Genomic DNA, 13,404 nt, shown 5'->3' with positions numbered 1-13,404 from the left:
TTCCCTTTTTTCCACTAGCTTAATCTACATCTCTCATCTGATCAGTGATTAGTCGCTATCCTACACAAGAGACCGACAGTTATTTTCCTGTCCCCAGAATTGTAAGACAAAGTATTTCTTGTTGCAAAGCCAACACAGAAGACTAGCATTATACTGCAACATCTGTATACTGAAACTCAAAAACCAGAAAGGAATGAATTATTGTGACTATTTATAGAACAAGGCAACTCTAGAGCTGCTGAGTCTAACTGCCTTATTCCCCCTTTTATTGGAATAAACATAACTAGAAAAGCATGGTGCTTAAGGTTTCACAACACAACAATCCATAGAAAGTTACAAGACCACAACTCAGTCAGAGTACTATTACAAAACCAAAACCTGATTCTGCTGTAGGGGTTACTCCTTTCAGTCCTACTAAGCCACAGCTGTCACACAGGAAAGCACATTTGGGATGCAGTGATACCATAACGGTATGTTGATAAAACTTTAGGAGTATAGTGTTTTGTTTAAAACTCCTGATCACAGCTCAAAGTCAAGGTTCTAGCAGAAGAAGTGTTGAAGGAAGGGATGGATTATGTGGATGTTTTGTAATCCATGTAAATTCCCACTGCACAGGAAGGGCAGTGCAATCAGAAGATCCCAAGCAAACATCTACTGAGCCATCTGAGCTTCCATAGCCTGTGCGGTCCATTCAGCGGCTGTCTGACTTATCTTTTCCAGAAGGTTGTTTACTTGGAAACATAGTGATTGAATCTGTTTGTCCCATGTTGGCAAAGCTTCACGACCTGTAAGAAATGAAAAATATGCAGAAGCAGACTGAGTCCTGTCACTCAATATCTATTACCATTTCCAAGTAGGCTACAAACAAAGTGTCTGTAGTGCAATTATTTCAAAACGGAAGCCCTTCAACATATGGTAAGTTTGATACTACACCACGAAGAAGTGAATAAAGATTTTCCCACTGAGCGTGTATGTATAAGAAGACTGACAGGATGAAATATTTTTTGTAATCTTATACAATCCTATCTGCATGTGAAACAGGTCAGCTCTTTCAAGAAGCAAGATGCTGTAAATAGCTGACTCTAGTCTAGGGCTACTATTTGCAATACAAACTCTGCCCTCTGCTGGCTACACAAGACAAGAACTCACACCTGCTTCTGAGAAAAGTGTTTTTCACTTTGTCTAAAACAGTGGGAGCAAACCTTTTTTGGCAGGCATACCACAAATTAAGCCCTGGGCCCTCCTGAGTGCCACTCCAATCGGCTTCCCCTGCCCAATCTGCTGCTGTGTTGCCTGTCCCTTCCTTGATCTGCCCTGTGCCCCACAAAGATGCTGCTAGTGCCACTAGTGTCACTTGTGCTGCAGGTCGGCATTGCCTGATGCAGGAGACCCTCATTTTGAAGTGCAAAGGTTCATCTTGTAGAATACAACTCAACCAATTAATTTTGACCTGCATTAGGAAAATGTGAGGGATGATCTTACTTTCAAAATGAACAATTCCATCTATTTGATCAATAAATCCATTCATGCGACCTTCAGTTATCATCTGGGAAGCTATCTTTTCTGCCTGGAAAACAGAGAAAAGAGACAGTGAGACGTATATCCATTTTGTTTCTAAACTATTTATGGAGCTGCTTAAAGGATCCCTGGCCCTTACAAATTCCCACCACTCATTCCTTCAGTGCCCTACATCATTGCCACCTTGGGAATGGTCCAGAGAAAAATCAGATGGACTTTTCCTTTGGAAGCAGTCAGCACCACTGCTTATCCATTTCCTGTGGCTGTTGCTGATTAAGATCAGGTGAAGACCTGTTCCTCCTCCCCACAACATGCACTACAAGTTTAGCTTCCCCAGCATTTTGAGTCGCATTAGCTTTGCAAATGAAAGACCAAATCTCCTAAAGGCAGTGCACAGTAGCAATAACTGGGCTGGATGAGACTAGTAACCTGTTTACTGTAACTCCGGTCTCAGTACAGACCTTTGAACAAGAACTTCCATTTCATATCACAACAAAACATAAGGATGAACAGTATGAACAGGTGGAAGTGATAGGCATAAGTACCTGTTAATAGTCTGCCAATGGAACTTACTTCTCACATCCAAAACACATTGTAAAGGAATCAAGTAAGGTACCTTGGCTGCGGGGATCTCTAGCAATGCTCCAAGCTCTTCAAAGGTAATATTATTGTACAGTTTGCTTGCAGATAACAGGTTGTGCTCAATGACAGCTCTGTCCAGGATACTGGAACCTTAGAGTGAAATGACAGTTCACTATTAAGGCTGCAAACAAGGTCTTGCACTAAAGATATCCGTTGCTAAATGTTTGTGCGCACCAAGCTGCTACCCATATCAAGCTGTCTTTCAACAGCATTACTTATCAGAAGACAAAATTACTGAAAAGATTTAAAGAATATGGAATTCTGTGACCTGCAACAAAACAATTTTCAAGTATCAAACAAACTATTTGTATAGTCTACTACTGGGGTGTCTAACTGGTGGCCTGCAACAGGTTGAGTTGCAGTCCCCAGGCTCCTGTACTAGCAGCCAGTCCCTGGGCTCCCCACTCCCTCCCAATTTCCATTGACTGTTCGGGGTGGGGAGGTGAGGTTTGGGACGAGGTGCAGCAGTTAGAAGGAGGTGCCTGCACAATGCAGGAAGAGTGAGGTGCAGCGCAGGTGCACACGGAAGCAGCAATGGTGGGCCTGGCTCACCCATGTGTGGCCTCTGGGTCATGGCCCTGGCCTCTTAAAAACTGGACAGCTCTATCCTACTGCATTATAGTACATGGTTGACAAGTCTATAATGGGTAAGTTGCTTGAATTTAGACATGCTGGGCACATCTACAAGTGATATTAATGCAACGCAATAAACTTTGGCACAGTTTGCACCCAAGTTCATTGCTCCCAGGTACAGCATTTACTCATGAACCTGAAACAGCAGCACATTAAGAGTCAGCCTGCCAGCCCTGGGGTGTCAGCCTGCCAGACCAGAGCTGCTCTCCCCCAGCTAAATGTGCTATAGAGGGGCTGTTGAGGCATGAGTGTACTACAGTGCAAAGCCAACCAGCAGGCAGCCCCTGCCCTGTAGCAGTTATTTAGTTTACTGTGGCCTAATAAGGGTGTACGTATATATGGTGATGCCTAACCTTGGAGCTAATTAGTTAGCTCTGCAGTAAAGTATCTTGTGTAAATGCACCCACTGAATCATTTTAGGCTTTAAAGAAATATGTACCATCAGCTGTGGTGGCTTTCTGGTGTGGCATAAGCATAGCAGCAAACTCCTGTAGCTGACTGCCTCGGATAATCCTGTCCAGATACATCTTCTCCAGGATCCCATAGGCTGCAAGCTGCTGGCATCTCTCATCCTTGAAGAGTGTGGCTAACATGCGAGAGCGCTGCTGTCCTAAGAGAAACAACAAGAACCACAATGGCAGGCTTGAACACAGACAGACAAAAAACACACACAAAACTCGCACTTCACAGCCCTAAATAAACCCTCACCTGTTTTATGCCTTTATATTACTAGCTAAGCTTGAAAATAACACCTATGCAAAACATAATGCTGAGATTAAATAAGATTAGCAAGCCCTTGGTGTGTGGAATATAAAAAGTCAAAAACCATACACAAATCTGTGTCGTTCATTTTACCTGCCGATGCTAGGATAGTACAGTGCAAGGCATGCTTCAGTGCCTCTAGTCTTTCATTTTCATGGACTATGCTCTTATAAGAGAGCTCATTGTACCGTTGGGCAGCTTCAATAAACTTCCTTCTGTAATCAAGAACACGAGCGTAGCACACCTAGAGAAAGAAGATATGTTAGTAAGGAAAAAGAGGTGAGTGGGAAATAACTACAAGATGAAAACATACATTAGCTGCTGTACAACAAAGTGACATAAAAATCACTTAAGTGAGCTGTGAAGTACTACTACAGTCTCAAGCAAACTGTGAAAGAGTTCAAATCTCCTTTTTCCTTTGGAGACTTGAAAGGACAGATTACCAGAATGTCAAGGTCCTGTTAAAGTAAAGCAACAGACTTGAAAAACTGTATAGAAATTGCTGAATATTGCAACAGGTGTAAAATGCATCAATTACAATTGTAGATAATTTACACAGCAGTTTTCACATAATAGGATTAAAAAATGCACTACAAATTTAAGCTGATATACACATTACTTAAATATTAAGTGTATACATGTACACGTACCCACACATCACCAGCCATAATTTTTAGAGCAGTGACCACTATATAAGAGTGACCACTCTACATAGTCAAGCTGAGATAAAATTTTCAAAAGCAATTAAACACTTTGGAAGCAGACAAGTGATCAAATTAAGAGAGATTAAACAGGAGATGAGGACTCACCACAGAACAGCTGACATAGGGCAACTATTCTTGTGCCCACAATAAACCCATCATAAGTGAAAACTGAACCAGGGCAAACTGATCCCTGCTTCCTTCAGTGCAAGCTGCCCAGGTAGTAAGTTCCCACCTGCTGTTAACTGGTTCTCGTCTGATCATTTGTCCATGTCTAAGGGAATAAGACTTAGGAACAGGTCTGAGATATGCAGATAAAAACTGTTCTTATAATAAAGAAAGGAGGAGTTAGGTCCTTAAATAACTTTAAAAATCTGGCTCCCAAGGCGCTTAAGTGCAGTTTCACATTTTATCTACGGTGTCTCGAAGTTTGTGTGCAGTATAAAAATTTCTACCTGGGAGGGGAGGAAGCACTATAATACATTACACCACCTTATAATGGATTTGCAACTGTTCATTGGTTGATTCATTTTGAAGCAGAGAAGCTCGATTAATGTAAGCCTCTGCCTGAACAGGGTCATCATCCTCCAGGTACAGTCTGGCAATTTTCAAGTAGGTCTCTAATTTATAATCCACGTTGTATTGTCTGTGAAGAAACAAAATCACAAGTAACACAGAAATCCATTTATGCAAGTTAACTGCCAATTTCCCAGGGTACACGCACTCAAAAAATCCCAAATAATTTCCACAGCTTTGCTGAGATATATTGATCACGAGGAGACTGACTACACCAAGCTGAAGTATACCGCGTTCCACTACACTTTTTGAGCTAAGAGCCAGAAGAATAGGATGACGCATCATCTTATGGTTATCAGGGTTAAAAGGCCTTGTTTACAAAACACTTTAATTCTCAGAACAACTGCCCCATATTAAGTACAGCTGCTCCAAACATTTGGTTCTCTCTTATTCTTCCTGTGTTTAGCAGCTCTTCAGTTTACTTCTTCTCCCAAGCTTGTTCCCTCTTCTCGTCCCAATAACATTAGAAATGTAAAGGTCTACTTGGTAGTTGGCTCAGTCCATGCTAATGTAAAATGGTCTCCCACAACGAGCAAGAGAATGAACCCAATCTCATCAATTCTATTGAATGGATTGAGAACTTGCTGTGGAAGTCAAGACACCCTGTAGAAAAGGAAATTTGTAGCAGCATTTCAGTCTTGGAATTACAAAAAGGTACTAATGTGGACAAATCCCTTAGCAACCTCTTCTATGTACATGGAGAAAAAGAGGTTCAAGCAATGAGAGGGGAAATGCTATTGTTTTAATGTGGTTTTATTTCAAAACAGTCTGGTAAAAGGATGCTAATATCACTATACTTCAGCAACTTAACACCACAGTACACGAAAACTAACATGCCAAAGCAGGAGAAAAAACCTCACAGGTGGAGATTATTCTGGCAAAGTCTGTTTATGAAACAGATATGGATAATGTAAAAGGTCACGAGCTCTATTTTGACATTGCAGAAAGAACTGTTTAAATTCAGTCCTCTCACATTGCTATGCCTCTGGTTCAAACTACTGAAGATCTAGGGAAATAAACACAGAAAAAATAGACGCTCCTAACTCCAGTGAAGCAATCAGAAGACAGAAGGACACACAGCACAAAAACTGTATCTAATCATACTATTTACTTTTGTCCGGTTTCCAAAGGGATCCCAACTAACACTTGGGCTGCGTTTCTCCAGTCTTCTTCCTTTTCATAAATGGAGGCAAGGTGTTGCCTTATAGAAGCAACCTAAAAACAAACAGCATATTATAAAGCTAATACGTTTTCCACTAATACTCACACCATCTACTTCTTCTCATCTCCCAAGAGCCTTCAAAAAGGTCTGATAATCTTGCTTCATATAAAAGAAAAACTTGCTCGTATATAGCTCCTTCCAGCAGAAGATCTTAAAATGCTTTACCAAGCATTAGTAAGTTTTAAAAGCCTCATCTCAATGATTCTGAGCACACTCATTTTTGAGTTCCCAACTTGAGAACACTATGGAGGGATTGGAGCATCAGGTGCTGCTCTCAAAAATGAACACATGCAAAAAAGCTGCTAGTCATTTTTAAAAGCCTCGGCCTAAATAATTCACCTTTAGCCCGTGCTTGCGATTTCAACGCTGTCAAAAGCATTCAAATACATTTAGGCCACAGGTCTCCGATTTAAAGTGGGTGATCAAACATATGGGCAATTGCACACCCAGGGTCTAAACCAACAAGCAACAAGAAAGTAAAGACTCTGCTCTGGTGGACTGAATTTACACACGACAATTTTTATATATCGATCAGCACGTTCATAAAAGCATTTGAATGTACGCGGATTAAAAAGCCAAAATGGGAAATGTAAATGTGAAGCAAGGCAACAATTTTGCCTATCATAAGATTTGCATCAATATTTCTTGTCCTCATCTACTGGACCAAGTTCTGCAGCTAACTGAAGAGCTGGTATTTCAAAGTAACTTCTTCACTAGAAAGCTAAGTAGATTTTGAATTCCTATTTACACGTCTCTCTTAAATACATACCTTTAAAAAGAAAAATGTCTCTTCCCATGGTGTGCCCAGCATGTTAATGTTAAAAAAATGCAACACAATGAGCTCCAGCCTGACTCTGTGGTTTCTATAATAACAAGATTATTGTCTTGCTTTAGGAAACTATTTCTAGTAGTGCATGAAGTACATGCTTGATTAAGAGGCAAGTTCTGCATCTTTGCACACCTCAAGTTCTCACTGAATGAAGAGTTTTAGCCTGTACAGGAGTAAACAACACTCTAAATATGAGCATCTACTTTTAGTGAGAAGCTTCAAGCACAGTATTTAAGTTAAAACCATACATCATCACTATGTCTTACCTGTTCTTCAAATGAAATTACTCTAGGCTGAATCTTTTCCAAGGTGAAGTGATAGATTTCTTTAGCTGTGCTATCAGGTAGGTTTGGGAGGTGAGTACAAAAATCTGTCAGCAACTGCCGTGAGATCACTAAACTGACATTCTCATTTACCACTAATTCAAAGACACAATAAGGAAATAAGAATTTGTCAGTGCTTTGAACGTAATAAATCCACGGTTAATCAGCAGTTTTAATATTCACTTTGCACTTTCCTGCTTTAAGTCATTATCTAAAATTATGATTTTCTTAATAACAGATTTCATGCTTAAGAAACTTTGCACTATTTACACCCTATCTATCTCACAACAGTTCTGATATGACTCATCTCTCTCTGATCTTTCATTCCAAGGCACATTTTCAGTTTTCTAATGCTCGCAAGAAAATGAGATTTGGGGCAAAACTTTACCATGCTTGTTGTTCAACTCACCAAAAACTGATCAGAGTGAACTTTGGTAAAATAATTTGAGACCCATGATATCATAAACTGGAATGAGGGGGGGTAAGTTTTGCTCATCTCTTCCTGTTGTTTTTCCACATGTTAACTTAATTCTTTAAGTGGCTTTCAGCTAGTAATGACTGCATTTTTAAATGAGGCCTGACTATTTTAAGTTTTTATTTAGTGCTACTGGCTGGTTTAAGGAAAAAAAGAATTAGCTTGTGTAACAGGGTTACAACTATTTTAACGTCTACCATCTATTAACCTTTAAACACACCAATCTTTAATTTCTCTAATCCACCTAATATGCAAGTTTTAACGTGCCTGGGAAATCACACATACACACATCTAACACACAAGCCAACAAGAACTAGGCCTTCAGTCAACAGTGTGTGAACAAAGCAAATATTACTGCAGATACTTACTTGCTTCTACAAAAGCTTTCAAAGCTTCTAGCTGTTCCCCACCAGACAACTGAACTGCTTTTTCCAGTATCTGACGGTATCTGTCCCAAGATTGAAAAAAAGAGACAGCTGCAGTTAATATGCTCCAAGTCCAATGAAATTCAGTGGGAGCTGGGCATCGGCTCCTTTGCAATTACAGCCCACCTCCTCCAAAACTAACATTCATGTGATGTGTATTATAATTCATATGGTTTTAGGTATGCTAAAAGGACAGACTACCTACACTAAAGAACAATTAAAAAAAAACAGGTTGAATGCCTTACAATTATTATAATAAGCGGCACCAGGAAAGTCAAGTGAAATTTTTTTGATGCTCGTTTAAATGTTGTCATGCTCTGGAAACAGGATCAAAAATACTGGACTGAGGGGGAACAGGAAACAGTGGTGGCAGGAGAAACCAAAGAAGTATATGATCCAGTATGGAGGTTCAGAATGACACCAGAGTGGATGGGTGAAAATATTTTATTTTTAAAAAAAGTAGTACAAATTAAGCTACACCCAGGGTGTATGTACTATTAACAGGAGCAGCAAAGCTTATACTTCTCCCTTTGATGGTCGTGCTCTGAGTGCTTCCCAAGAAGCTTGGCTCCATGGAATTACTTCATTATACTCAAAAGGAACTAGAAAAAGATACATGGACTGGATGCTGGACACAGACATGTTTACACCTGTGCAGTCAGCCTTTACATTAAGGTAAACGAGATCTGGACACACAATACACTAATTCCAGATAACCTGCTTGAATGCAGCACAGAATTACCTCAAGAAAAAAATAAACAGGTTTAAAACTGTACATGCAGCAAGTCTGCAGGAAACTGGGGTATCAGGTGGCTTGAGGGAAGCAGGTCATTACCTGCCTCCTTGCCACAGATATAATATAGACCATGAAAGCTGTTACCACAAAGCACTTGTTCATCTGTCTGCTCTGGCCCCTGGTATAATTTATACTGGTGTACAACAGCAGTGTAAACTAAATCAGTATAAATGCATCATGTACTACACCTGATGCAGGTCCATAGTATACTATTTAATAAACTACTAGCCTGCTGCCCATCAAGAATGACAGCGGAGGGGAGCTGGCGGGGACAGAGGCCTGCGTCCCTTCCCCTCTACCCCCGCCTCAGGCCAAGGCTGGGGCTGTTCCCCCCCACCCCCCATCACTGTGGGTCCTAAGCCCCCTGTTCCCTGCCACCTCCCCTCCCTAACAGCTGTTGTGTGTGGGGAGGGGCGGGGGGAAGGGGTGCTGGCCCCTGGCTCCAAGAAGCAGACCCAGGGGGGCGAGGCCAGACTCAATCACATCTGTTATGGCAGCGCTCCAGTCCCCATCATTCCCCTCTGCCTCTCCCCTCCAGCCCCTCGGTCTCCACTGTCATGGCAGTGCTCCACTGTCTGTCCCTGTTTGTGTAGGGCACTCTGACTGGCTGCCGAGACAGCCAAATAGAGCATGAATAAAGCGTTACAGACAGACAGACAGACTTAGACTTTATAATATTAGAACACTAGAAGTTTTGCAGCGCAGCTTGGCTCTCCTAAGGGATGGATTTTATCTCACCCATAAGTTGTAAGAATGACAAAGGAGTGACCCAGTGATGTTCTGGGGCACAGGCTGGACCTGATAGCAGGCTTCTTGGGGAGACGGTTCCTTCTGGCCTTGTAACCTTTGCATCCAGGGGTGGATCCAAGAGCTGTGCATATGGCACTTACACCCATCTTTGAGTCCTGCTCCACCCAAAATTTAAAACCAACTGCCTGGCAATGGCAGCACATAGTTAGGCATTGCTGAGGGAGTCACTTGACTTCATGGCTCATGGTGATCTAGCCGATCTCATCTAAACTCTTTATTCCACAGATGTTAAAAAGAAGACAGGGTACTTAATAGTCTTGGTGCTCTACCAGTCAAGCTGACCTGTTTTCTGCCATTCTGTGCATGTTAGCTGCTCCGGGTCACACAGCTCATATTTCACAGCCCTGCAGTTTGTTTCGAACTCATTCCAATGAACTTCTATTTGTTCTTGCTTCCATCTTAAAGGGAATAAACGGCCCCAGACCCAGGAGAAAATCTTCTAGGTTCTTTTTAACTGGATAAAGATGGGTGTTGTTTCACATCACCATCTCTACCTCCATAGGTGATGGCACACACATGTGATGAGACACCTCATCATCTACACTCTCCCACCCATCATAGGTGACATCTTAGGTGATGATGATGAACCTCCCCATCTGCACCCCTCCCCCCCCACTTTGTCATACGTGATGTCCAGGGATCTGGGTTTTCTATTCACCATGTAAAAACCTGCATTTTCTCCTTTAATGGAGAAAAATGTAGAAAATTATAGGCTTCCCCTTGCAGGCAGGCAGAGTTCCAGAGGCTCCCCGCCCTCCTGCCCTCCCCACAAAGGCCTCTGCAGCCCAGCAGATGGGACCCAGCATGGCAGGACAGAGCGGAGGCAGAGGAGCTTGGTACTGCCATCGCAAGCCCTGCGCCACCATGGCAAGGTGCCCCCTCGCCTGCCTGGCAGCAGCAAGGGTGGTGGCATGGAGTTGTCCCCCTTGCTACTGCCAGGCGGATGAGGGGGCACCTTGCCATGGTGGCACAGGACTTGTGATGGCAGTATCAAGCTTCCCCAGCTGGTCCTGCTCTGCCCTGCTGTGCTGGGCTGTGGAGACCCAGGGGCAGGTAAGTAGGGTGGGGAGCCCCAAGCCTGCAGGGAGCAGCCTGCATCCACCCCTGGGCCCTGCTCCAGCCATGCAACCCATCAGGGAGGGGGAGCCAGGCTTGCAGCAGTCATTGCTTCCCACAGTTGGCAGCTAGAGCTTGGGCACTGCTGCAGGAGCTGTGGGTGGGGAGCGAGGGGCAATGGCAGGGGCAGGGCACTGACATACCAGGGTGCTCAGCACCACAAAGCAGTGTGGGGAGAGGGGGACAGTCACAGCTGGATCCATGTCCTGATAAGCGAGAGGGGCAGAGGGAGGTCTGATTTTCCATGATAAAAAACAAAAATCAAACGCCAAAATGTAAAGGCATTTAGAATTCGTTTTATTATCGTGACTGAGGCACTGGTCGGCTTCCAAATTGCTTTAAAACTGTAAATGTATCAGTAAAACATTGCGCTCAACTGGCACCTGTAGGTAGAACGGCGTTTTGTTTTCATTAGCGACTGCCGGGTTTTAAATCAGAAATTTTGCGATTTGTACCAGACAAAACCCGGATCCCCCGCTGTCGATGTCACTGTCTCACACACCCACCGGCCCCGCACCTCCCCTCTGCCCCGCCCCGCGGCCCGCTGGGGGTGGGGGAGGGGCGGCAGCCGGAACCATCACTCACTTGCCCGCCAGGTCCTTGTGGGAGCCGCTGGAGTTCATTAGCTGCGCCAAGTCCTGCCTCACTGCAGCCGCCATTTCCGACCTGGCGCTTGGTCCTCCACCCACCACCGAGAAGAGGCAGAGACTAGAGCGGCCTCCAGGAAGCTACGGCGGCTGGAGGGGGGTCACGTGATGCCAGTTCCTGGAACTAGCGCGCGTGCGCGCGCGGGGGGCAGAGTTCTCGGCAGCTCCGACCCCAGTCAACAGCCGGAGGGCGGGGGAAGCGCCGTTGGCGATCGTTGCCCGGGACTGGCCGCCTGGTCCTGGTCCCGGTCCCGCGGTCACTATAATAAAATAAATTCTAAGTATCTCTAATTTTGGTATTTGATTTTGCATTTTTTTATCATGGAAAATCAGAGCTCCCTCTGCCAGAATGTAAGTCCAGACCCCACACTCCCCACCCACAGCCCCCTGACCCTTCCAGAGGGGGCCCCCAGCTACCAGGGCTACAGGGCCAGGGACCTGGGTCCAAAGTCCCCTGAGCCCCTCAGCAGTGTCCAAGCCCCAGCTGCCACCTGTGGGAGGTGGCAGCTGGTGCAGTAGAGCGGCCAGCTCCCCTTCTCCCATGAGCAGCATGGCCAGAGCGGAGCCCACGTGGGGGAGGCAGGGGCAGGCTGCCCACTGTGGGCTCAGGGCTCCCTGCCCTGCTACTCTCCCCCAGGGCCTCTGCAGCCCAGTGTGTGGAACCTGGCATGGAAGGGCAGAGTGGGGGCAGGTGGGGAGGCTCATTGCTGCTGCTGCTGCGAGCTCTGCACTGCCATAATGAGGCGCCCTGACCGTCTGGCAGCAGCGAGGGGCAGAACTCCACACTACTGACCCCGCTGCTGCTGGGCGGGCAGGGGGCGCTTCACCAGGGTGGCACAGGGCTCATAGTGGCAAGGAGCTGCCCTGCCCAGCCCCGCTTTGTCCTGCCATGCTAGATCCTGCCTGCTGGGTTGCAGAGGCCCCAGGGAGAAGAGCAGCAGGGCAGAGAGCCCAAGCCTGCAACAGGCAGCCCATCCCTGCCCCACACACACATCTGCGGTTCATGTGCCCCCCTCCCCCCGGGGGTGCACCCAATGGCGGGGAGCCAGCCCCTTCCCACCCCCCAGCCAAGCCATCCCTCCATCTCGCCCCCTGCCTGGGCCCTGTGGCTGTGCATTGTAGGCCCGGGCCCCAAGCCCAATGCACCACCTGGGCTAGGTAACAGCCCCAGCCCTGCTCAACTCACTCCCTTCGTCCCTCCATCCTTCCCTATGGGGGCCTTAATCCCCCTCTCCCCCTACCAGACTTACATGCGGGAGCTGCTCTCCAGGCTGCCTGGTTCATAGATTCATAGATGTTACGGTCAGAAGGGACCTCAATAGATCATTGAGTCCGACCCCCTGCATAGGCAGGAGAGAGTGCTGGGTCTAGATGACCCCAGCTAGATGCTTATCTAACCTCCTCTTGAAGACCCCCAGGGTAGAGGAGAGCACCACCTCCCTTGGGAGCCCGTTCCAGACCTTGGCCACTCGAACTGTGAAGAAGTTCTTCCTAATGTCCAATCTAAATCTGCTCTCTGCTAGCTTGTGGCCATTATTTCTTGTAACCCCCGGGGGCTCCTTGGTGAATAAAACCTCACCAATTCCCTTCTGTGCCCCCGTGATGAACTTACAGGCACAAGGTCGCCTCTCAACCTTCTCTTGCGGAGGCTGAAAAGGTCCAGTTTCTCTAGTCTCTCCTCGTAGGGCTTGGTCTGCAAGCCCTTAACCATACGAGTGGCCCTTCTCTGGACCCTCTCCAGGTTATCCGCATCCCTCTTGAAGTGCGGCGCCCAGAATTGCACGCAGTACTCCAACTGCGGTCTGACCAGCGCCCGATAGAGGGGAAGTATCACCTCCTTGGATCTATTCGTCATGCATTTGCTGATGCACGATAAAGTGCCATTGGCTTTTCTGATGGCTTCGTCACACTGCCGACTCATGTTCATCT

The 13,404-nt window shown here is 45.7% G+C and overlaps 1 protein-coding gene across 1 annotated transcript; it reads right to left on the bottom strand.

Annotated features, from left to right (window-relative positions):
- Window positions 1–198: 198 nt before the first annotated feature.
- On the bottom strand, window positions 199–11,525 carry LOC132248608 (COP9 signalosome complex subunit 4-like). Its single transcript, XM_059722245.1, has 10 exons — window positions 11,414–11,525; window positions 8,050–8,129; window positions 7,150–7,301; window positions 5,944–6,047; window positions 4,749–4,902; window positions 3,649–3,799; window positions 3,233–3,403; window positions 2,135–2,250; window positions 1,483–1,567; window positions 199–785 (listed from the first exon to the last, which is right to left on the bottom strand). The coding sequence occupies exons 1-10, from the start codon at window positions 11,485–11,487 to the stop codon at window positions 652–654; spliced, it is 1,221 nt and encodes a 406-aa protein (XP_059578228.1). The 5' UTR covers window positions 11,488–11,525; the 3' UTR covers window positions 199–651.
- Between the last annotated feature and the right edge of the window lie 1,879 nt (window positions 11,526–13,404).

The sequence above is a fragment of the Alligator mississippiensis genome, chromosome 2 (genome assembly GCF_030867095.1).
Source record: "Alligator mississippiensis isolate rAllMis1 chromosome 2, rAllMis1, whole genome shotgun sequence".
NCBI lineage: Eukaryota > Metazoa > Chordata > Crocodylia > Alligatoridae > Alligator > Alligator mississippiensis.
The sequence above is the reverse complement of the archived record's forward strand: the minus strand, read 5'-3'. Positions and strand labels throughout refer to the sequence as shown.